The sequence below is a fragment of the Microtus oregoni genome, unplaced genomic scaffold (genome assembly GCF_018167655.1).
Source record: "Microtus oregoni isolate MIOR12 unplaced genomic scaffold, Mior012 000090F_ref0000504, whole genome shotgun sequence".
Lineage (NCBI taxonomy): Eukaryota > Metazoa > Chordata > Mammalia > Rodentia > Cricetidae > Microtus > Microtus oregoni.
In genome coordinates, this window is record NW_024544599.1 from 233,069 (window position 1) to 258,367 (window position 25,299).

Here is a 25,299-nt window from a genome sequence, read left to right on the forward strand (position 1 = left end):
CTGTAATAGCAAGTATAACATACGGCCATACTTTTAAACAAGGTCTCCTTTCAGTCCAATTGCCTGGTATCAAAAGTCCCCTATGTGGAGTTTTCTTTCATGTATTTTGGACAGGAGTTTGTTATTGGACTAGTGTTTCCAAAGGTTCAGAGAATAAAGGCAGGTTCTGGGATCATAGTTAGAATTTTTTTTTTTTTTGGTCTGGAGCTTTTGGTAATAAATCAAAGTGAGATAGGATTCTCAGTGGTGGCTACACTAGGGGAAGGTGCAGAGCTCGCAGTGGGAGTCTTGTAAGCAGGTCTACCCTCAGGCTTCAGTGGATTTAAATTCAGCAGTCTCTCTATTAAAGCAGGTTACAGAGACAGAGTACTAACCAAACTTTCTTCTCATTTTCACTGTGAAATATTAAGTAAGCTAAACACACCTCTGCTCATATAGCCAATACTACAGTGGTTTCTTAAGCGAAGCTTGATCTAAATCAAAACAGGTTAGCATACACTCACCTCCTTCCTCTCAATGACACTTTCAAATAGCCGTCTCTGTGAGGGGAGATGACTTTCTCGGTGGTGTCCATCTGGCTACTTTGTTGGAAGGAAATATCCCTTGGAAACAATTAGCTTCAAATTAAAGGAGAGAGAGAGAGAGAGAGAGAGAGAGAGAGAGAGAGAGAGAGATCACAGCTTATTGCCATTGCTGTATTATTTCTATTATTCGTGGTCCACAACAGATTCACCAATCAAACTTGTGTTTCTACAACATGAAGTCATTAGCTGACTATTATTAGACCATTAAAGGGCATCAGGAAAAGACACGGAGAGAATATGCTGCACAGAAAATGAATTGCAGATTGGAGTCAAGTAAAAGACTGATGATATGACTTAAAATTCTGAAATATAAGTAGGAAAATGAATAGAAACCATCAAGGTGCCAGGGAAATGATTCTAAAGGATTGGACTATAGAGAGAAGCAAAGTTGGTGCAATCAGGGAGATGTAAGAAGGACTATGAGAGCTGTCAGTGAAGAAAAGCAATCAATCATCCTCTCCAACTGAAATGCCAAGGAACCAAAGAATGCCTAGCAAGAAAAGATGTTCTAAAGGATGCAACGGTGGTACCTATATTCTGGAGATTACCAATAGCTACCTTACTGAATTTAAGGCCACTTAAAATGGGAAAGTTCTTGCCTTGCACTGTAAATTCAGCTGTCTCAGTTTTGGTGACATCATGAGATTTAGAGGAGAATTTACTATTGCCACTTACCTAAACAAGTATAATTTCGAATTGCATTCCAAAACTTATTCTCATATCAATATATGAGGGTAGCTCTCACTGCTCATCACAGAAGCTTCCCTCTACAAGAGATGGAGAGCATGACCGGAAGTCACAACTTGTCAAAATAAGTACACTGCACACATTTAAGTATCATGAGAACTGGAGGACCAGAACATTTGCTGCGAGACACTTCTATGGAGGGGGGCATGAAAAATGAAAAGATGGGAGATATGTTGAATGAAGTTAACCTAAGTAGTTACCAAACTGATAGGTTAATAATGATTAAGGGGTGCTATACAAGTGTCCCCAAAGCAAATACCCTTGCTATTGTGCTAGGACTTGTGTGCAATGAAATGTGGGATTGAATTGACTACTACTTGTTTCAGTGACATAGGGACCCATGCAGAAATTGCTACTGGCAAAATATGATGGACGTTCATTTTTCAAAGTATTTGTACCTTCTATGTAAAGATGTGTATTTGCCATTCTGCCAGTCTAGTGAAGTTGCAAAAAGGGAAACTAAGGGTCGTTCACAAGCCATATAGATATTAGCATTAAAGGAACATGGCTTTACAGAGAACAGTTCAATTTTCACGTTTTGGGTCACAGATCATATAGTGCGAAGAGCAGAAATTTTCTGGGGCTGATCTGTGTTAATCAGACTTTTCACAGATTACAAGGTTTCTATAAAGTGTGTTACAAAATGTGAGACTGATAGGTTCATTTCAGCGGTATCTTGTTGCTAGAGAGGATAAACTGGACATATCACCTGCCACATCTTGTACTAATGAACAAAATGACTCAAAAGAATACAAAGGAGTATATAAAAGACACTGCATTTTCTAGATACTGTCATATACATAAAATAGCCCTGGAACTTTTATTAAGCCGACTGAGGTTGAGATATAGGTCATTGCCATGTATAGTTTCCAGAAATGCTATTCAGTGCTTAAAGAAATTCATATCATGACAGTGGTGTCATTAATTTCAGCTTCTAATGACCTAAGCTGGGAAGCCAGAGTCCCGTTGTTACTTAGAGGTCTCATACTGCCCACAGTTCAAAGGCCTCCTTTGGCATTCCTGGGCATGACGTGGTGATACTGATTTCTGGTACCATCCTAGAAGAGAATCGTGTAAAGCTGAGTCACAAATAACTTTACCAAATCTCACCTTTCTACTAAGGCATATAAATGAACTTAGGTGATGACAAAAGGTAACGCATCCCTTTCTCACGTTTGTCTATTCATTGGTAGGTCCCGTGGATGTTACTATTCAAGCCAAGTGTAACCCCTGTTTATCCAATCCATGTAAAAATGATGGCACCTGTAACAATGACCCAGTTGATTTTTATCGATGCACCTGCCCATACGGTTTCAAGGTAAATACAAATCACAGCTGGGATATAACATTTCTATTGTATGTTTTCTTTTCTGTTCTGTGTGTTCTAAGAGCTGGCTTGTTTTATTTGTACTTAACACATGCATTTCTTCTCCAGGGGCAGGACTGTGATATTCCGATCCACGCCTGTATCAGTAACCCCTGTAAACATGGAGGAACGTGCCATTTAAAAGAAGGAGAGAATGATGGATTCTGGTAAGTAGCCTGGCTGTTACCTCCTTTGTCTGACATACAGTAACAAACTAACTAAACAAATGTGCACAGTTCTTCTCAAATAAGAAGCCATTGTTTCAAAAAGAATGTTTGTGCAGAGATCACATATATTAATTTGGTAAATTTTCATATTTTATAGTCGCAAAAAGGAAATGTAACATTTATTTATTGTTGCTAACCATCAAAGACATTACACAAAGAATTGCAGATAATGCAATTTTAAAAATCAGATTCACACTTAATTTTAATCATGTGAATATGTACATCTGTGTGTGTGTTTGTGTGTGTATGTCTCTGTGTGTATATGTCTGTGTGTATGTTTGTGTGTGTGTGTGTGTGCGCGTGCGCGCCTATCTGAGTGCAGTTGCCGCAGAGAGGCAGAAGTGTCTGATTTTCTCACAGTCAGAGTTATAGGTGATTACCTATAACTACCCGATGAAGGTGAGCAATATGTGCTCTGAACCACTGAACACAACATCTGTGAGAACAAACAAAATCCCAGAAGAACGGGAAGAAGCTCATAAAGTCCTGTGGCGTATCACACAGTCAGGCGTGGTGCACCCTATGCGCTGCCATACAACTCGTGAACTGGGCAAGGGGCTGGAGACTGAAATACACAAAGACACACAGACAGAGACACGGGTCATCCTTGATGCCAGAATGCTCCAAGAATGCCCCCTTTATTGTGTCCAGGGGCAGCTTATATAGGGATAGCCATGCCCCAGCCAAACACACCAGAAACTACTCCCCTGCCATCAGGAACTCCTGAGGGTCTCATGCTTAGAGCAGCTGCAAGCATTACAAGTTGTTTACCAGAAATTCGGGATCTGGGGGTTCACAGCTCCCAACAAAGTCCACCCATAGCTGCGGCACGATTGGCAACTGTGTGCTGCTGGTGGAGTGAGGGTCAGTTTTCTTCAAGGCTGTAGCCCTTGAAAGGCTACCCATGTTTCAGTAGAAGTGTCTGCACCAGTGCACATGTAGCTGGCACCAAGTGAATTCAGTGGGTTACACTGTAAGAGAAAACACATGACATTGTGCAGGAAATGTGATGGGGTGCTAAGGGATGAACTGCATGGGAGACAAAAACGGGCGAACTCAATCAAAGTATCTTATATCCATGTATAAAATTCACAAACAATAAAAAGTAGTTAAAATATCAGAACCAGTACTTCTTTATTTATAAACAAAGACCGTGAGTTGTTCCCAGCTTGAGAATAAGCAGGATCTAGGACTGTGTAGGAAATGTTGCTTGTCCTTTGTACTTGAAAATGTATTGTGATTTATTGACTTTGAAGATGATGGATCCATTTGCCATCATTAAGCTCCATAAATTTTCCTTTTTAAATGGTTTCTGGTTTGTTAGCTAGTCCCTTATAATTTCAAAGCATTTGAAAAATCAATTTTGTGTAGTGAAAAGCTTTGTAACTGGTGTATATATTTATGCTTTTTAAAAATATTTTGACCACGAAGTTTTAAAATGCATCCAAAAAATGTCTTGGCTTTACCCCCTGATGTTTAGGTGTGCTTGTGCTGATGGCTTTGAAGGAGAAAACTGTGAAGTCAATATTGATGATTGTGAAGATAATGACTGTGAAAATAATTCTACATGTGTTGATGGAGTTAACAACTACACATGCCTTTGCCCACAAGAGTACACAGGTATGAAGAATAGAAAGTGTTATGTCATCAATTAGTGAAACAATTTAAAAGCATCATCACACTATTATATTTATTTACAAAGCCATTTTATTAAATAACTGGGAAATTTAATTGTAATAACAGAATTACATAAGGACATTTCATCCCACCAATTTAAAGATGCAGCAAGCTCAGTTCAACCCATGCACCCTTTCTTTAAGGTCATGATCTCTAGAACAAAAAGGATGCTGTCATGCTGAAGCTTTTGGTCCCAATAATTCAATGACATTTTCTTTCAAACTATTTCCTTTGTACTATCTTGTTCATATATGTTTTTGCATTTCTTTACATAGCCAAAACATGACACAGCATTTGACATTAATAATGTCCATACTATATCTTCAGTAGCAAAGGCTTACCTCCTTTAAGTTCTGCCCTTCAATTTGTGCTCCTTCAGGAAAGTGAGCTGTTTGAATGTCTTAGGAGACTATTACTTTTTTTTTTTTTACCAACACTTTGTCTCTGGCTGATAAACCTGATCAGACTATTCAAATTGCTAAACTTTCTTTTCAATTTAGAACAGATTTCTATAAAGTCAGCACCAAATTTCTGCCTTGTTTATTTTGAAAGAATAGCTTTTCTGTGTTTGTGGGACTGTGCATAAGAAATGCCATAGTCAGTATTTCCTTTAACAAAGCATCCAGAGGTCATGGAGAAGGATGATGGTACCAGTGTTATTTCTAAAGATAAACACAGAAGTAGATTCTATCACTGTTTCAGGAGCTACTATTTTCATTTTACTTAGTGTTTTCATTGGTCATATTTATTTCATATAACACTCATAGTTGATTTCAAATAGTGAAATAATTATCTAGGTAGCTAAGATTAATAATTCTAAGCATCAAATACAACCATAACTATTCAATTGACTTTTCCAAAGTTCAGAAGGAATAATCTTTGAAATTTCTTGTTATGGGAAATACAAAAATTTGTGTGGTTCTAAATGTCTTCCTTGACAGGAAAGTAATTTTTATTATAGGAAATTGGAAAATAGAATAATGAAGCTCATTTTTAACAACCTAGATGTTCTTAGATCTTTCAAATATTGCCCTTTCCATGTTTTCACAGTAAAACACTGGATGTAGACAGATGGATAGATAGATAGATAGATAGATAGATAGGTAGATAGATAGATAGACATACAGATAGATGATAGATAGATAGATAGATAGATAGATAGATAGAGATTAAAATTGGGTAATTATAGATACATACATATATAGCTATCATGCTAGGAGCCCGGATTTGATCATTCTTTACTGTTTTGCATTAACAAAGTGTGTGGCAGACAGATTTTTGGTGTTATATTGGCTTTCTCACCCATCTCTACCACTATATCACTTGTCAGATATCTTCCTTTAGCTTGTGACCATAGATTTAACTCCCTTGTACATAGGCTGAGCTTATGAGATCTATTGGATTGGCTATTTATATGTGTTTAAGAAGTTCACTGTTAAACAAGAATCTGTTTATTAGTCATACCATGGATCAAACTGCTTTCTTTCTCCATCACTGTTGAGCTCTTAGAAAAGGCTTATAAACCCATGTATTTTTGACTTCTATGAACCCATTATATTTGATTCCACCAGAAAATCAAACTTTATAAGATGATTAAAGCTCTGTATGCTCTTCTAAACACAGAAACCAGGAATTTATATCTTGAGATAACATGTGAGCAAAGGTCCTTGTATACCTTTCTATGATGATTTGCGTAAAGTATAAATACATCCAAGTTAGTTTGGAGCAGGCCCCGCTGCACTGCTGTGCAGTTTTCTAATTCTAACTCTGATGAGTCACAGCAATTCTTCAGTGTTTCTCTTACCTGCTCCGGTCCAGTTCCCAAACACTGCTGTGCCTTCCTAACAATCCATTTCTGTGTGCCCTCCTCTGAGACAAAGATGCAGTCTTCCTTCTCCAACGATGTCAGATTCCATCTTTGCACTATATAACAATAATTCAAAGCTTAGCCCAACCAATTCTTTGCTAAAATGTGACATTCATAAAAGTAGCCAGGGATGACCCCCACTGTGTCTACCTTTCAAAAGCATTTGACTCTGAAAAGGAACCTAGACAGCATTACTCCTTTCATTTGCAGTTATTACAAATAATGCTTTGCCTTCATTTGGGCAAAAGATCAAGACAAATATTGAACTAGAGACTGTGCAGGGCATAGAGCAGAGATTCTACCTTTATTATGTTGGCCTGAGTCCCTGGGTCATAAAGGGTTTGACAACTTGGCAATTGAGAAGATATCTAAATGAGATGAACACATAATTCATCTCTTAACGGTAGAGTTTTGTGTACATCTGAAATGAGAGCATTTTTAAGATGTCAAACAACCATCTTCAGATTTTGAGGTTGGTGGCATATAGGTGACCTTCAATGATAGTGACGCTTATGCCCAAATCTAGAATTGTGTGTCCTGTTTAATCCATTGCTTTACAGAGGGCTTTCCTCAGAATATGTTTTTATTGTTTTACATTTAGGATGGAATTTAGTTAATGAAAGCGAGTTCTGAGAACAAAAACTCTTTACTCACAGAATATAATAATACTGCCATTGTTTTCAAAAATCATCTAAGCTGCAAGGTTTTTTTTTTTTTTTGCCTTTTGATTTTTTTTTTTTACCCTGTAGCTCAAAGGCATACAATGAAAACATGAATTCCATGTGATAGCAGCAAATAAAGCTTCACCATGAAAGCTTGTAAATCATCATGGTGACAATGCTTGCATTTAACATCTATGTCAAAATGAACCACTTGTCCATGGAGAAAAGGCAGAGACCTGAAAAGAATCTGACAAGCAAATCAGGAAACGACAAGTAGCCTGTAAATCGGAGCTACACGTAGTTGAATAAGATAGCCCAGCATTCATCCATGTATAAAGGCACAGATAAACAAACATCACAGCATGGAGTTTATGAATTATTCCCTCCCGCCTCTGCTGAAAAGATTGAGAACATAAAATGTCTGGGTCAATGGTGTTTTTCTGTTATCTACATTTTACTGGATTCTCCCCACGTTACTGATCATGCATCATTCTTTACACACTAGGGCCCTCTCTACTCTCCTAGCTGGAAGAAACCTCATTGCTAGTGTTATTCAGAAAAGTTTAATTTTTAAAAGTTTAGTTCCCTGTGATTTATATTAATATCGGTATGGGGAAAGATGTAGAGATATGAAATTGTTTAAAAATAATTCTGTATTTTTCATTTAGCTTTGGAGATTTGGGGACTTGATTTATTTAGTTTTTTTTTTCCTTAATTATTGCTGTATACTTTCGGTAAACAACACATTTCTTATGGGAAAGTTTTCAAGGACTTCCTGAAGTTAAAGTAACTCATAATATGTAAACTGAAAATTGGGAATGTGGCATTGAAACCCTGGAAAACTTTTTTTAGATGGAATTAGATCTGGAGATGATACGGGACCAAAAAAAAAGTTTTGAGTATTAAATATTGGACTGTGGATGTTTTCCGGCTGTCTTAATTCTGGATCTGTTTTGTCAGGAATATGTGTCTTCAATAATCCTTCTCTCACAGGGCCATATAGAAGTATGTACTACTAGATAATATTTCAAGATTTTCTATTGAATAGAATTCTTAAGCACAATGTCAGTGTCCATATTAACGGGACATGTTTATTCTCAGAGTCTGTCTTATGGAAAATATAGCGAACTCTTTAACTTTCCCATTTTGTCTCTGGGTCCCTACACAAGTGTTTACTTCCCATCTACTCCAGTAAAGCTGCAGGTGTGAATCACACAACTTAGATGCCAATCTCTAGCTCGCTATGGTGGCTTTTACTTTGGTCCTATTCTTCTCCATGTTTGTATGTTCGGCCAGGTGTAGGTGAGACGTCAAAGCCTGGCTGCAGTTTGCTCTCCCACCCTCGCTTCTCTGTTGTTAATGCTGCGCGTGGCTTTGTGTGTGCTGCTGTTGCATTGCAATGTAAAATGTCTTTTGTCTCTTCTGTCTTTGTCGCTGCCAGCTGCTAATCTGAATGAGGTGGAAAAAGGTTAGTTGCTCTTTTTAAGTCTATTATGGTTTTCACTTTAGTTCTCCTCTGTCTTTTAAAGCTGCTAGATTTTACTGGATGTTCTGGGTAAAGATTTTGACAAGAGATCAAGTCAGAAAGTGTTACGTCCAATCATTCCTATAGATCCTTGGTATATGTATAGCTGCATGAAACACTATAAAATGCTTCATTGAAATGCACTTGATTTCTAGTTTTCTCACCCTGAGTGGGAAAAATTATCTAAAAGTTAAGTCTTATTTTTTATTTCCTAACTTTTGAAGATAATCATAAGAATATATTATTTATATAATGAAAAATAGATCCTTTAGTGCAGTGTATTTACTATACTTAGTAAAACATTTAAGGTAGTGAAGATGTATAAGTTTAATTTCATAGCTTTACTATTATGTACTGTGAAAAATATCTGAAAATGTGGATTGAAACATTTTCTATAATATGAATAGGGTTGTGTCTCAATGATAAGGGGTTTGCCTAGCATGTAGAGGACCCTGGTTCCAACCCCAGAACTACAAAAAAAGTAAATGTAAAAATAAAATATGTATATTATATATATATAAGTTAATATACATGTGAATAATATAGTTATAATATGTGCTTCCTATACATGTGAATTCATAAAAAATGTATTATATATGAAGCGTCCTACCAAATAAATATGACAAAGCTCAAGCGATTGATTTATATGGTGAAACTGTCAAGTTGATATTGCTGAATTCAGTGAGTTTTAAGCAGTTTTCTTAAGACATTAGAAGATTTGGTGCATAGTCACTAACCTCAGTGTAGTTACTGGGCTCCCAAACATACCCAGAACTAAGAAGGGGACATACAGTTGGTAGATCACTAGCCACGCTGAAAGCATGTCGCAGAATCTTCATGAACATGTGTTTTATAGACTAAGCGTTCTTACTAATGGCACTGTTTCTTAGTTGTTCATGTTTCTAAATGACTCCAGGTCTCAAGTGCAGGAAACAACAGTGTATGCTAGAATGCAGAAATAAAGATTATCTCCTCATTTGTTGTTGAGGACTTCCTTTTCTGTTACTGTGTTCAGGTGATTACTGTGTTTGCTCACTTATTCATATTGTATACACAGTGAAGTTGGAAAACATAAAAAGCAATTTCATCTGTTAGGCTAAATATAGGACTGCTATACATCTGCTAATGTATCCAGTACTTCCTTGGTTTAGTATCATCTTTCCATTTTGTAATTACAAAAACTATTGATGATCTATCTTCCCGAGGCCAACTCTATCTCCAAATCACACCATAAACTATTCTGTCGCAGGAATATATGCTCTACTAGTAATGTGATCACGTTCTCAAAAACAAGTTTGTCAGTGCACGATTGCTTTAAATCACCATGTGGTTTCATGTATTGACTGTATTTTCCACTTATGGTCACAAAAATCTGTCATTGCAAAGATTTTGTAGTTGATTTAATTTTCTTATAAAGGAAAAGCTTTGTGGTTGGTACTAATGGCAGTAATTTTTACGTCTATAAATAAAAACAGTAAAATGCTGAAGAACAGCATTATAAATAAATGGCACTTTATGATACAGTGTGTACTTACTTGAGAATATACACCATATAAGTATAGGACTACCTGAACCTACAGCATCCACTGTAACTGAGACATCTTTTGCTAGAACCTATCCCACTTGAAGCTACTTTTCACAATACACGACATTGTTAATTATTTATGCAAAACAAGTTTTTCTTGCTGTTTCCTCTGATTGCTAGACACAATCATCCTTGTGGACCTTTGAAACAATTAATTATGTTCCCAAAACTCAAATGCATGAAGGCAGTTTATTTTATTAGATGCCATTTAGAGAAAGGACTTAATCAGTGTCTTAACAATAATTCTGAGAATGAAATTACACTTTGCCCCCAAGATAATTGGTAGTAGGTATAGGGGACTGGAAAGATTTAGTCTTTAGACTTCTATCATGGAACCAATGTCTATAAAACTAGGGCCTCTCTGGTTTAGTTATTTTCTTCTGTGACACAGGAATGATGACTTCTGTCCTTCTCCATGTAGATGTTTGAGAATAAAAACCAAGTAAACCATCTATAGGAAAGCATAGAGATGGGAAATTTTCCTACTTCTGGAATGTTGGGGACCCACCTGCTTTGACAGATTTTGCATTATTTAGACTGTCTGATGTTGTTCTTTCACGTAGAAGAATGGGAATTTGATAGATAGCTCTACCTGAGAGATGTGCACATAAAATAGATCTTTCCCTATTTTTTCATTACATTTACTTTATTTTTAAGTGTTTACTCTTCTATTCATTGTAAATACAAACACTGTATTTAGGGCTAGGTAGTCATTTATCTTAGCCCTTGACATACTGGCGCTTATACAAGAACATATCTACGAAATGTGTTGGACAAGGACATTTTGAAAGCTGAAGAGCTCTTGACAGTGTTTTTAGGCTTTGTGAATCATTTCAGTATTTGTAATCTCTTCATAAGAGGGAACTACCTTTGTTTCTTCTGCATCAAAATATGCAGTCTGCACTTCAAGGTCACTATTTCTATGGACATAGCTGAGGTCTTCCAATTAAGAAAGTTAGTGATGTAGTCTCCGTTATCCACTTTAACTGAGAAAGTACTTTGGCAGTGTTGCAAGGTCATGTGGTTTCTATTCATCTTCCAACCTTTCAGAGCTCTTAAATGCATTTGAATCGCAGAAAACAGTTTTAGGAGAACTGTTTGCTCTCATTAGTTCACAGGCCGTGTCCAGTGAATCTGGAGCAACAGTTTAACTAAACCCGTCTTATTCCTTCTAATTTGGATTTATTTACTTTGAAAAGAGAGTCTAATATTTTTTGGGCTGCTAGTAGCTGTTGAAATTGGCTCCATTCTTCAGTCATAGAGTTCTATGGGGGGAAGTATTAAAAAACACACCCTTTTCATATTTGTTTATTTGGAGAAGTAAGGCTTTCCATTTAAAAGTGCATAAAATGTTTGCTGAGAAAATATCTAAAGTAGGACACTGTGCTAAATATCGAAAGTGATACAAAACCCACCAAGCATTTCGATGGTCACCACCAGCCAATCCTAGCTGTGGTTCTCTGCTAGAGGTTCAAATCAGGTCATGGGCATTGCTGCTGCAAAGTCATCACTTCTCATATCTCAGGAACTTTCACAACTAAACGTAGCGATGTTGCTAGAGACAGACTTTGCCACTGTTGACACTGATTACACTCTGTGGGAATCAAACATGATTGAACAGATATTAATACTTTCATTTGGAACACATACATTCACCCACACGATAAAAATGTGTCTCGCATCCTATGAAGCATAGAGGAGCCTGCCTGTGTAGCACATTCTCTTGAGCTTTTTTATGCTGAACTGTGATTCACTTCAACTTCTGCAGGTTGCCTGTAACACAACCCCCATCATGAGCAAACCACATTTGGTGTGCATTTAAGACAGAGAACAGCTGCCATTAGCTCCTGCATCTTCAAGATGTCACAGCCCTCTATACTACTCCCCCTAATATACTAATGATTGAACTTCCTTGTGCTTAGAAAATGAGGACCATCTTGATAGTTCATTATTGTATGTTGAAGGTCAACTACTTATTTCTAATTGAGAAACAAGTTTCAGAATGACACGCTACAAAAAGCAGTAGACTGTTTAAGAGAATACTCGGGAATCTATCCTCACTTACTGACACAAGTTAGGTCGATCATTGTTGTCATCACTAATAAGCATGCTAAATATTTACACAGGACATTTGACATTGATTTGACTTTGCTAAAATGCTCTGGTGCCTAAACCTGAAATTTTCAATACAGTATGTAACATAGAGCTGACTTAGATCAATGAGTAAGACTAAAATATAAATGTAGTCTATCCTTCATGTCTACAGATTGCTCATCTGTACATTCAACACACCACCAATCAGGAATTTATCAGAGAAATGATCTCTGAACTAAATACAGATATATTCTGTTCTTGTTCATAGCCCCTATAGCATAACAACCATTTGCTTTTATATTGTGTTAGGCAGATTGCATAATCCAGATCTGGTTTAAAAGTGTATGAGACAATGAGCTAGAGATATGACCCAGTGATTAAAAGCACTGGCTGCACTTGCAGAGACCTGGATTTAGTTTCCATCTCTCACATCATGTGGCTATCAACCACCAGCTGAACTCCAGCTGGAGCTCCAAGAAATAAAGTATCCAGTGCCCTCCCTCCTATTTCTTTTTTCTTTCTTTCTTTCTTTTTTTTTTTTTTTTTTTTTTTTTTTTTTTTTTTTTTTGGATTAAGACCAAACCCAGAGGGCCTTATGCTTAGTAGGCAACTGCTTTACCACTGATCTACATCCCACTTCCCAGTGCCCTCTTCTGAACTACTGGGCACATCCACAAACCACACAGATGAGCTGAAGTACATGCACAGGCACACAGACACACGCACACACAATTTAAAAATAATAAAATAAACTTATATAGATTATGCCTAAGTTTAATCAAATTCTAGTCCATTATGCATAAGGGGTTGAGTATAAGCAGTGACTGTTCAAACAATTCCCCAGAGATCTCAAGGCTGACTGTACTTTCCCCAAGCAAGAACAATTGGGACACCTACAGCTTCTATGAGATTGTGTTTTTAGTTTTATTATTCAGCAAACAGAAACACTGAGGTCTGCTCATCTTTACCGTTCTCAGACACACCATTTGTGGGCTAAAAAGCACAGTCTTTCTGTTCTTGGGTTCATCTCCTTGATTTCCTACAGTCATAATCATTGTTCTGCAAAGGAAATTGTAAAATTCTTTAAGAGGCAGCAGATGGCCGACCTAGGATGATGGTCAAGGCATGTGTGCCTCAGAACAGTCTCCAGCTGTTTTACAGTGTTGCTCTTTAGGTCACCTGTGTCTTCTATGCCTTTTTTAACATTTAAAAAATGTTTTCCCACAAGAAGCAAGTAAGCCAGTCCTAACCTTTCACATTGTGTTTTGTTCTGCTGAGTACATGATTGATGGGGCTGGATATTTCCAAAACTGTATATAAAGGAGTCCATTGCCCGCACATAGCTTATTTTAAAGAACAGAATTCCTTGTGCTGTACCTGGTGGGCTGCTTATTTCAACACCTTCACTTCAGATCAAATGCAGATATGATAAAAATTAGTACCATCTCTCCAGGCTTTTCTTACCCCAAACTGAAAGCATTAACTTTTGAAGAGTGATGTGTTTTACTTTGTAGAAGTATGTGTCCTGGGAATTCTGTCAGGAATTCAACCAGACTTCCTCCCTTGTAACAATTGTATTTAAAAATATCATAACCAATTAAGTTCAACACTAGAATTCTGATTCAGTTATTCAGATCGCTGCCCTGGGTCCCCTCTCCCTCATATCAGTATTAATGATACTCCCTCATACAGTCAAAAAAAAAAAAAAAACCTACTTTGATCGGATTTTAGAATAGCCTGCATTGTCATCCTCTCATCTGCTCCCAAGCATTCATGCATCCACAACCCTCAGAATCATATGTCTTTAAGCAGAGGGAGAATTGGATCTAGTTATTTGCAGAAGTTAACTACAGTAGAAACTTTCAGTTGAGTATCCATCAACACGGTGTAATAGTCTCTTCATTCCCCTTTGTTGTAGACATTTCTAGCTGGAATTCAAAGTTTGGAGTACTGGAAAATTTTGATAGGGTCTCACTCATTTACTAATCAAGTACCCTTCTTATTGTTCCATTTTGTGAAAAATTTCATCAATGGTTTAAACAGTGAATTTGAGTTAGAAAATTCCAGAAATACTGACCCTGGTACAAAAATGATCACATTATTTTCTGGATAGAAAGCAATCCATTGTCTTTCCCATACCTTTGTTAATGTTTCTTCTGTTTGTTTTACTTCTGGAAGGTAACTAACTTAGAAAACACTGTGGCCACTGCTGACTCTATGGCCTCCACTGGAACCATGGCTGTTCCTAGCCCATTCCTGGCCTCTCAGAGCTTTACTCTCCACCTTTCTTCAAGTAGGCTCCTACATCCTCTCTATCACATATCTAAGTCTCTCTCATTCAGAAAACCCAATCTGTTATTCCCCACAGCATCGTAATTTGAGAGCACCAGGAAATTTTCTTGCTTAGCATTCAAGTCAGAAGCATTGTTCAACGTGGTTGTGTTATTATGGATTAATGTTTCTCTTTCTCCTCTGCCTCGTGGACAACTTCCACAAAAAATGGGAGGAGCTTTCCATTGTCATCACCCCTATACCCCCAAAATGTTCATAGGGTCTGATACATAGTTAACATAAAAAAAATATGGAGTGACACAGATAAGTGTAGTCCTTACCCTTCATCAAGCAAACTTCTCTTTTGAACAGATGGAGACAATTATAGGAAACCACAACCACAAAGTTGTGGAATCCAATCCCAGTGTGTACATTTACAAGACACACCCATACCTAAGGCTCGGGGAACATTGTAGAAGAGAGGGTAGAAAGATTATAAGAGCCAAGTATCAAGGAATTTGAGGTGAGACTGTGTCTGCTACTAATGACAAAATCTACACTCATTAAGTCTCACCAACGTGACTGCCTAAACATGAGAAGAGCAAAGAAAAGGGCACTATATACATGCCAAAGTGAATGAGGAAAAACGTAGAAGACCTCAACTTCAGCACACTAGAGAAAATAAACCAAGGAATGCTGAGAGTAGGTGAAATGATCTTCCTCAAGGAAGAGCATACCATTTGGTTATCCAGTACCAATGTTAAATTTTGAAAACAAACATACAGATAACAAATATATAGACTAACTTACTGTGCAAGGGGCAAGTCTGGTAAGAAATCCTTGCTGACCTGATAGTAATATTATAAATCCTATAAAGATTAAAATCATTAAGTCAAATATTACTTTAATTAAATTAAACCTCCTTTAATAAATGGGGTTGTGTTAAATTTCACATTTTTTAGGAATTATCACAATGAAAACAGGCACAAAAAATATTAAGGACTACTCCAGTAAATTGTAGTAAGAAACTTGAAAAAATAGAGTTGATATGAGAAGGGAATTAAGAGAGATGATAAACAGAAGAGGCCCATCATGTTTTTTAAAAGGAATAGTAATGTCAGTTAAGCACATGTATCTGAAATAAAGCAGGAGTTAAGGCCCACTCCAGGTACTGTTTCCCAGAGAAGCCTTCAGTGTGTATTGGGGCTTCTGTCTCTTTGCTTTATTGGTACTGCAGGGGCTCTGGGCTCATGCTGACATTTCTTTTTCTCGCAGAACAAAATAATATTATATTATCTTGCTGAGTGTAATGCTCTCTGTTACTTTCCTATCTGCATTATCCATCTCTTTAGATGAATTCATAAAAAGGCTATTTTCGAGACAGAGTTCAACTTTACATTTTGAATTCTAAAACCTCTTTTATCAATGAAGAGCATAGTCCCAGAATAATGAAACTAATTCATTTCAAACAGACAATTCTTTTACGTTGTTTATAGTTGCAGAAGACTATGTCAAAAAGTAACCAAAAAAAAAGTATTATCAGTTTCACCAAGGAGAATAGTTGTTTTTCAGGATCTCCTTCTGCTGGGTCATACATTATGATGATCCAGTTTTTACTGTTCCACCTAGGAAGTGACCATTACATTTTTTATCCAAATGAAGGTGTACTGGAATAGCAGTCAGTAAGTATCCTGAAACAACAGGTCTAAAGGAGTGTTGTCAGCAAGTCAGGATAAATGGTCACATTATCACTGTATCAAAATATACAGGAAAATATTTTCATAGATGCTGAGTAACCAATGATTTACAGCTGTTTCTCAAGGGTGGGACTTGGTAGAATTGTACTTTCTCAGGTACATGGGTACCATTTTTTCCATGCTCCTTCATAGCTCATGCCATATGATATAGACTGTGTTCATTTCTAACCTAAATTTTTAACAGTCAGACATACTCAGAGAAGTTGATCAATCTAAGAACTAGGCATGAATTTGTCACAAAAATTAATAATCCCTATATTTAGAACATGTAATATGTGGTGTGTAGCCTTTGCTATGTTCTGGCATGGAAAGATGTTATTTGTAAACTATCTAATGACTACATACAATGTATTTTTATTAGTCCCTGTTCTAAATGGTGATACCAGAGGTTTCTAGCCTGCCTGGTCCTGCAGCCATTTAGTCCCAAAGAAACACACAGACGTCTACATTAATTATAAACTGGGTGACCTATTAGGTCAGGCTTCTTATTAACTAATTCTAGCATTTTAAATTAGCCCATTATTCTTGACTATGTTAGCCATGTGGCTTGATACCTTTTATCAGTGAGGCATTCTCATCTTGCTTCCTCTGTGCCTGGATTCCTCTGTGTCAACTGCAGAAAGAGTCTTTCCTCTTCTCAGAATTCTCCTGTTCTTGTCACCCCACCTATACTTTTTTCCTGGCTACTGGCCAATCAGTTTTTTATTAAAATACAAGTGACAAAACTTTACAAAGTATAAGGCCACTGTCCCACCCCCCCCTTTTTTTTTTCAAAGCAAGAACTCTGACTCTAATCTCCCTTGTTTAGCTTTCTTTCTGACCATTATTCATAACAACTTGTAACCAACACTCTAAACAAAGAAAAACATCCATAATCCATTTTTTGGGAATGTGGGTGTAGATTTCTAGGCTACTTCCTGCTGATTGGGGGTGCTGATAATCTTATGGGAACCTAAATAAAATTTAAGATTATGGTTAAATTCTGAATGGAAAATTCTGTGAGGCTTCATCATCTCAGCCAGCAGTCTTGAGGCTGTTCTAAGATTGTAGGGATAAGTCCCACCCCTTAGGGGGCGTGTTCGCCTCGGGCTAATGTTTGCCTATAAATTTGGCGAGCATGCTCCCAGCCACTTCTTCTGCTTTCCTGGTCTCCACGGGAACAGTGGTTCTGTAAGTCTATTTCGCCATTAAAGCTGTATATATATTTTTACAATCTGTCTGCATTCATTTACACCGTTACATTTTGGCACCCAATGTGGAGCTATTTTGCCCCAGACTCAAGCGGGTAACCTGCCTGCTAACACAGCACCCTCCCGGGTGCTGTTTTTTAGTTCGTGACTCCGGCCCCAGTGCCGAGTGTGTACAGGCCCATTCTGCCTGCCTTGGCTAAGTTTGCAGTGGAACCCCACTGCCTGAATTAGCAGAAGCTCAAGTACCTGTGGTTTTGCAACAAAAGCCGCCACAGCGGCAGATTTGGTTTGATACAAAGTGACTTGGCTGGGCAGTGGTGGCGTAGGCCTTTGATCCCAGCACTAGATGTAGAACTCAGACATCTGGGCCATCTGCTTCTATTGGAGATTTCTCAGGGAGTCTTCCTTGATCAAATCTTATTTTTCTTAATCCAGGATTAATCCACAGCCTCTCACTCCCTGTGGAAATAAAGGAAAACCTGTTCTTCAGAGTAACATATTTTTTACTTAAATTTTGAAGTCCAGGCATTTTCAAAATTAATCTAACAGCATTTATAATCAAATGTCTTTTAACAGCTGTTGCTCCTTCCTCAGCCATCAAACAATTCAAAGACAACACAATAACATAGAGTATCCAGACTCTCTATGTATTTTCCATCTCTACGTGGCTTTATTTTAAACTCTATTTTTTTTTCTTTTTAGTTTTAAATTTTTTGGATAATAGGCTTCTCTGTGTATCTTTGGCTGTCCTGAGACTCTGTAGACCAGGTTGTCCTTGAAATCATAAATACCAAGATACCATGATGTCCTATGCTTTACCTTTGGGACTTTTAGGAATTCAAAGTAGAAAGCAAGTAGGATTTCCTCAGATTCACAAAGTCAAAGTGTGTCTGGAATCATGTCTCTTAAGAGGTTGATGGGTACAGCCACTGAACCATCCCCCAAGTACAGTGGCCTAAACCAAACAAATGGACTGGCACATTTTCTCATAAGGACCTGCTGATTGAGTTCCAAACTAAACAGAATAGAATTAGAATATGTCTGCCTTGTTTTTCTTGTCTTCTTGAAACTGATGCTCTCAAGCAAAGAAGCAGTCATTGAAATTACCTCATGCATGTGACCATAATAAGCACAATTCAACTTCCTTATTTTCTGTTATTTCCCTACTGAAAACTAACTCTGGATACATATACTTAAAAAACTAAGTGAGATACCCTTCTCATTATATGAGGACTGGGTGACTTTTCAATAATAAACCAGGAGGCTCTGGTTTCACTCCAGCTAGAGTGCTTGTTCCTATTCTTCCTTGAACAGTAGTGCAGTTATTCTTGGACAGTTTCCCTTTGATGATCAGATGTACATGCTAAGTGCAGCCTCCATCCTGGGGATTTATTTTATTTCCTATGTCAAACGCAACTCCCAACTCTCACACTGCAAAACAATGTTTGAATTTTAAAATTTCTTCTTTTTGCAAATGTAGCAAAATTAAATACAATTAGGAAATTAAATAAATAGCACAATGAACGAATTTACTTTAATAGTCAGTCTGGCAAAACTTAATATACAAACTTAAGAGCCTAACTACATTATTAGTGATGATTGAGTTATAACATATAAAACTAAGAAAACATATAAAAATTGAAAAACTGACGTAACTTGAATGTGACTAAACAAGCTGAAAAATCTTGCCTTGATTATTGCTTATTCTTTAGAGTATCTGAATGTAGCACCTTATACATCACAGCCTAGGAAGATGCAAAAGCAAACACATTAGGATTTTGCTTAGTATGATCTTGCAGTCAAGGAATAGGTAAAGCCCAATAATTTAAATACATATATGACAACATAAACCTACAGTCCTACCATATAGTCATGCTACAGGCACAAGCATGAATGAGGAAACTGACAACTTAAATGTAAGCAGAGCTTATCCAAGCAAAAGAGAAAAGAAACATTAGTTAAAGTCTGGGAAATTAATTTATTGATTAATGGGTAGAATTCAGTGACAAGAGTCTAAGTACATGGTGATTTGAAAGATGCGTTAAGTGGTAGTTACAAGCACCAGGTTCTTAAGTGATTACAAGAGCCTCTTTGTCTTTGAAGTAATCATCCAATAATATCAGACCAAGGGGGATAGCATGTAAGGGCCACACACACACACACACACAAACACATTTTTTTATATACAGCTTTAGTCATAACTAACACTACTGTTATGCTATTCATGTAAAGATAAGAAATACATACATGACATTAGAGTTATTTTCTTACTTAAGTTGAATTGCTCACTCTAAAACCATCCACAAAGGACTTAGCAACATGTTTAACCAGAATTTCCTGAGACATTTCTCTTGCCTCACTCCTTAACATATGGAATCTAGGGAGAAATTCCTCAGTAAGAATGGAAGGCCAAGTTTTGTGTTTTTACTTAGAGAAGAAAGCAGTCTATGTGTTCTCCTATCTCTGTATTCATTTCTTCTGCATTGGGAACCACCTTAAGGCAGAGCTGCTCGCTTTATGTCAATAGTCCCAGCATCTGTCACAACTCCACAGACTTGATGAACCATGGTTTACCCTGTTGGAGTGACCTGGGCCAGGGTTAAAGTGAATAAAGAAGGAACTCCTTGCTCTTCCTTACTACTTGTAATGCAACTTCATATTTGGAAATAAACTAAAAAAGTACATAAAATTGATGATTTCATTTATCTCAAATGGTCACTCTCTATTATCATATTTTACAGGCTTTCATTTAGACTTTGATAAATACCCTGCACCCCAGATGGTTTTCACATCCCTGTCTGTTGAATATAACGAATCAATTCCATCAAAGTCTCTTTAAGTAGCAGTGCTTGAAATTACAAACATGAAATAAACTGTTTTAAAAGTGCCTTATCATGTATGTATGTATGTGGATAAACTTTTCTGACACAGGCTTAAAGACTCAGACATTCTCAGAGTAAAAAAAAAAAAATGAATGACTTACAATAAGTTTTTTTAATTGATTTTTATTGAGTTCTACATTTTTCTCTACTCCCCTCTCTGCCTCTCCCCCCACTTCAAACCTCCTTCAAGGAGAACTTGTCTTTTTCTACTTCCCATGTAGATTAAATCTATGTAAGTCTCTCTTGGTGTCCTCATTGTTGTCTAAGTTCTCTGGGATTGTGATTTGTGGGCTGGTTTTCTTTGCTTTATGTTTAAAAACCATTTATGAGTAAGTACAGGTGATACTTTTCTTTCTGGGTCTGGGTTATCTCATGCAAAATGACATTTTCTAGCTCCATTCATTTTCCTGCAAAATTCAAGCTGTTGTTATTTTTTTTCTGCTGTGTAGTACTCCATTGTGTAAAGTACCGCATTTTCCTTATCCATTCTTAGACTGAGATAACGATGGATGAGTGCATTTATATACTTGCATCATAAAACATTTTCTTTGGTATCTAAATAAATGGCCCTCATTTAATTGGCACACATGTATGTCCACAGATAGCATGCTGTGTCACAGGACAGGCTTGCAACAGGAAGGCTGCCTTGCATGTCCTAAAGTCATACACTAACAAAATTACATTCTTGGAGGAAGTAAGAACTTGTTTCTGTATGTCGAGTAATTTGTTCATTTATTGAACTAATATAATTGAAAGCTAATTTATAATTGAAATCGAAGTTGACCAAAGAACTTTCAGAATATTGCCTTTTGAGTCCTACGCAATGATAATAAAATCTTCTTGATGAAAATTAGACTTAAGTCAATGTATTTGAAATAGTAACTGCATAAATCATTGGATGAAGTTTCTTCATAGATTATCGAACATACTGTCAAATATAGAGTTCCTACTATCTACATGATTATGCTCATAGTTTATTCAGTGATAAAATTATTAGAGAGTGGGTAAAACACACATAGTTATATTCTCACTCTTCATTCATTGATAAAAGTTACACTTAACCTTTTTGATAGTCCTAGAGAAAGAGTTCTCTTTGTCTCTCTCTCTCATATTTATTTAAATTTTCTTTTTCTTTATATCACATAAAATGATTAATATGTATTTCATTGATATTTTAGTGACATGTAAGAGAGACCCAAAATGGTTTTATTTCTAAATTTAGAAGACCTTAGAAAATATGAAAATTACATTTCCAATCATAAAACTACAGAATAAACCAAACTAAAAGAAGCATAAACCAAATTATTCCACTTAAAATACCCTGTTTATGTTAAGGCCAAAATATACACAACTATTCTATTATCTTGTCAAAATAGTAGTCACATTGGGTGTACTTCTGGTACTAAGCAGAAGGGTGGTGAGGGAGACTACAGGGATGGGGTAAATATGTTTCTGGTTTTAGAACCTGGTCACTTTGAATGGGTTATTTATGAATAGTTTTTTAATGATCATTTGTTTTGTGTGTATATTTGCTTTTCAATGTATGATTAAATCATACATTTATAAACAATGTATGATTAAATGTAAAAATTAACGAACAAAGAATAAAAAGCACTCAAATTCCCTTACCTTAATCCAATAATATCGAAAGGGTTTCAACACTATTTGCATTGCCTGAAGCCCTTTCAGCTACAGAGCCAGTATTGAACTTAGGCGTGTGATATTCTGGCCCCATATATTGTGGGGATCCACTCTTTTCTTTTGGTTTCAACCTTGAGCTGTGATGCACCCTGCTAAAGTCTGCCCACCTTCCTTGGAGAACTAACACTACTCCCCTATTGCAGGCGAACTGTGTGAGGAAAAACTGGACTTCTGTGCCCAGGACCTGAACCCCTGCCAGCATGACTCCAAGTGCATTCTGACACCAAAAGGATTCAAGTAAGTCTGAAGCCACTAGGGGCTCACGGTGAGGTGGAGGTTGCATGGGGGGTTTCATTAAGGAACCTGTCTCCTCCACCATCCTTTGCTGTATACTTTTGCTGAAGATTAGAAATGGGTCACATATACCTGGTGCTTGTGACAGGCCTGCAAATATTCCTGTGCATCATGGACCTTTATTACTAGCACACTGGGGAAAGAAACAAACAAACAGGGAAACTTTTGGTTCCCCACAATGTCTAGGAAGCCCTTTATGAAGTGAAACAACCATTAAGTCAGTTTCATAACACTTATGTAATGGCCAATCTAATCAAGTTTCTAACATCCACCAGGTAAACTTATTTTAAAATTGAGACACTGATTCTGATGTACCTGAGAAGTCTATGGTCTAAAACAGTCAACTGACTATCTAGGCTGGGAAAAACACTGTAACACTGTGGCCAGGTTTCTCCGGACATCCCTAGCCTGTGTCTGTTCTCGTTATGAAATTATTAACCTTGTTTTTGAAATCTAAGGCTTCCCATTCCCACTTCATAGAGAGCTCTCTCAAGTGAGCTAAAAAATTTATCAAAATCACTTCCCCCCTAGCAATATTTCTGAAATATGCGTGGTACCAAATCAGATGATACTTTTGCTGCCACCTTAATATATATTAAGGAGCTGTCAGGAATTTTAGAGTTGGCAGTAACTGAAACATGATCCAGACTAAATTCTTCATTTTTCAAGTATTTTTAATTCATTAATTAATTTTACCCAGCCTGATTACACCCCCCCCCCTTCTCTCCTCTCAGTCCTGCCCAGCAACATCCCCTCCCACCCACCCAGTGCCCCTCCTTTCTCTTCAGAAAAGGGCAGGCCTCCCATGTATATCAGTCAGCCATGGCATATTACGTTGCAGTAAGACTGAGGAGATGGCTTCCAACCAAAAATATAAATTCTTTTGTTTTAAATATAAGGAAATATTAGCCCAGAAAAGTCAGGTAGCTGTGCAAAGACCACATGCTAGCTCATTGGTTGAACTGAGACTTGATACTTTGCAGATATGTGATTTGTGGAAACTATATTCCTCCTAACAGGTTTTCTGGTTTATTGGTAACACAGTTGGCTTGGAATCAAGATAGACTGGATTTGGGGGATGACACAGCTATGTTCAGGAGTTAAGCCATGCTTGCATAAGACAAGGGGCAGAGATGGCTTCTACTCCATCAGCCAGTGCTGCTGCAGTATCTGCTGTCAAAGGTTAAACTGAATTAACTAATTTTAGAATTTTCTTTTGACAGTATTATCAGTCAATTTGATTTAAAATCAAAATTTTTAGAATGCATAGAGTTTAAGCATATACAGATTATATTCACTACTGAGAAGGAAAGGCTGTAGATCTCAGACCATCTTTCATTGCTTCAATTTACAATTCTAGACCAAAACTAAAATTCTTGTTAATTTTATTTTATTTTATGCACAATACTACATTGAATTTTATTCTACAAAACTCTGGAGGTAAATTACTTTAATTCCCAATGGCTTTGATCTGCCCACAGTTAAGGTCAGCAGGTCAAAACTGGATCACTTATGTGGATCAAGGCCCACCACTTTGCAGAAAGTTAACAAGGATGGTTTCCTGGGATTGCACATCTGATAAACAGATTTCACGGGACTTTGTGTAGTTCTACACAAGTTATTAGCGAGACTTAATGGAAACAATCTTAAACGAGGAGAGCTGGTCTTAAGCAAAGGACTGGATCTTAATTAAGCATTTTCTATTACTAGCAATTAGGTTGCATACTCTCCAGAGTTTGCCTTGCTGGAGTCTGGAAGGACGGATTTGAAAGCCCACGGCTTTCAGCGGTCAGTAATTCACGAGCTCATTTTATAGCTGTATGTAGTTGAGCTGAAAACAGGTTAAGATGGAGTGTGTGCTATTACTCCCATCTTATAAATAATTGCACACTGTGGGAAGTATCGTTGCAGAAAGAAAATGGTTGTGAAAACTGAACAAGGGGAAGCCAGTAGAGAAAATCTTTACTGAGAATTGTTTGGACAAGTTGTAATGTTACTTCAATTTCATTTTCTTATTACTAAGCTAACGGAGCTGGTTTTACTTTTCATCCTTTATTATACATTTCATAAATCTCCTGAATTGCTTGGAGATATTTTTAGAGCATGATATGCCATGAGCAGTATTTTGAAGAATACGTCTTTCTTAGTTAGCATTTATAGTCATAACAGTATAGTTTATATTCTATATATCCTCCCTCTCTCCTCCTCATATAATAGAATTGGAGAGATGTGATGGACTTTGTTCGTAATAGAAGATTTAGGGAATTCTTATTTAAATGTTTCTTCCCACTTTAAAACAAGGGAAAGACAGAATAATCGGTCATGATATAGCTGCTAGTTCCGAAGGGCTTAAAAGATAGTGTTTGGGGGAAAAAAAGAGGGTATAAAATATCTCCTAGACAGCTACTGTGTTAAATGTGTGGTTCTCTTATCTTTTACTTTGATTTCTTTTCTCAGATAAATAATTCAGAGCATTTCAAAGCGTGCCTTCTTTTTTTAATGCTCAGCACTTCAGTGCCGCTGCCCACATTAACATTGATGGAAGTTCCCTTCCAAGACCCGTCCATCTATTTGAAAATGTGTATGACCACTTAGGGTCCCTTTAGTGTCAGACTTGCTGTTTGCTTCACTTTATGGTGATGTAGTGTTAAAGCCAACCAGTTTAGGTGCAAGCACGCTAACGCAGTGAGCTCATTCTGTTCCTAAGGCACACATGCCATCTGAAAGCCTCTCTAAGAAGAACTGTTCTCCCATTTGTTTTAATGCATTCACTCTCCAGTCAAGCACCTGAGTTTGCATCTTTAGGCAATACCCTTGGCACTGTGTAATGCCACATTTAATCAGGAATATTTTTAAACTATCTTTATTCA

The 25,299-nt window shown here is 37.0% G+C and overlaps 1 protein-coding gene across 1 annotated transcript in view; it reads left to right on the plus strand.

Moving 5' to 3' along the window:
- Slit2 (slit guidance ligand 2) overlaps positions 1-25,299 on the plus strand; it is a gene marked incomplete at its 5' end in the record, with an annotated part of 140,424 nt that overhangs the window by 84,212 nt on the left and 30,913 nt on the right. Inside the window, 5 exons of the mRNA XM_041643762.1 lie at positions 2,525-2,649; positions 2,767-2,864; positions 4,405-4,544; positions 8,572-8,598; positions 22,279-22,372. Of these exons, the coding sequence (XP_041499696.1) occupies positions 2,525-2,649; positions 2,767-2,864; positions 4,405-4,544; positions 8,572-8,598; positions 22,279-22,372 (484 nt within the window). The remainder of the gene's footprint in view (positions 1-2,524; positions 2,650-2,766; positions 2,865-4,404; positions 4,545-8,571; positions 8,599-22,278; positions 22,373-25,299) is intronic.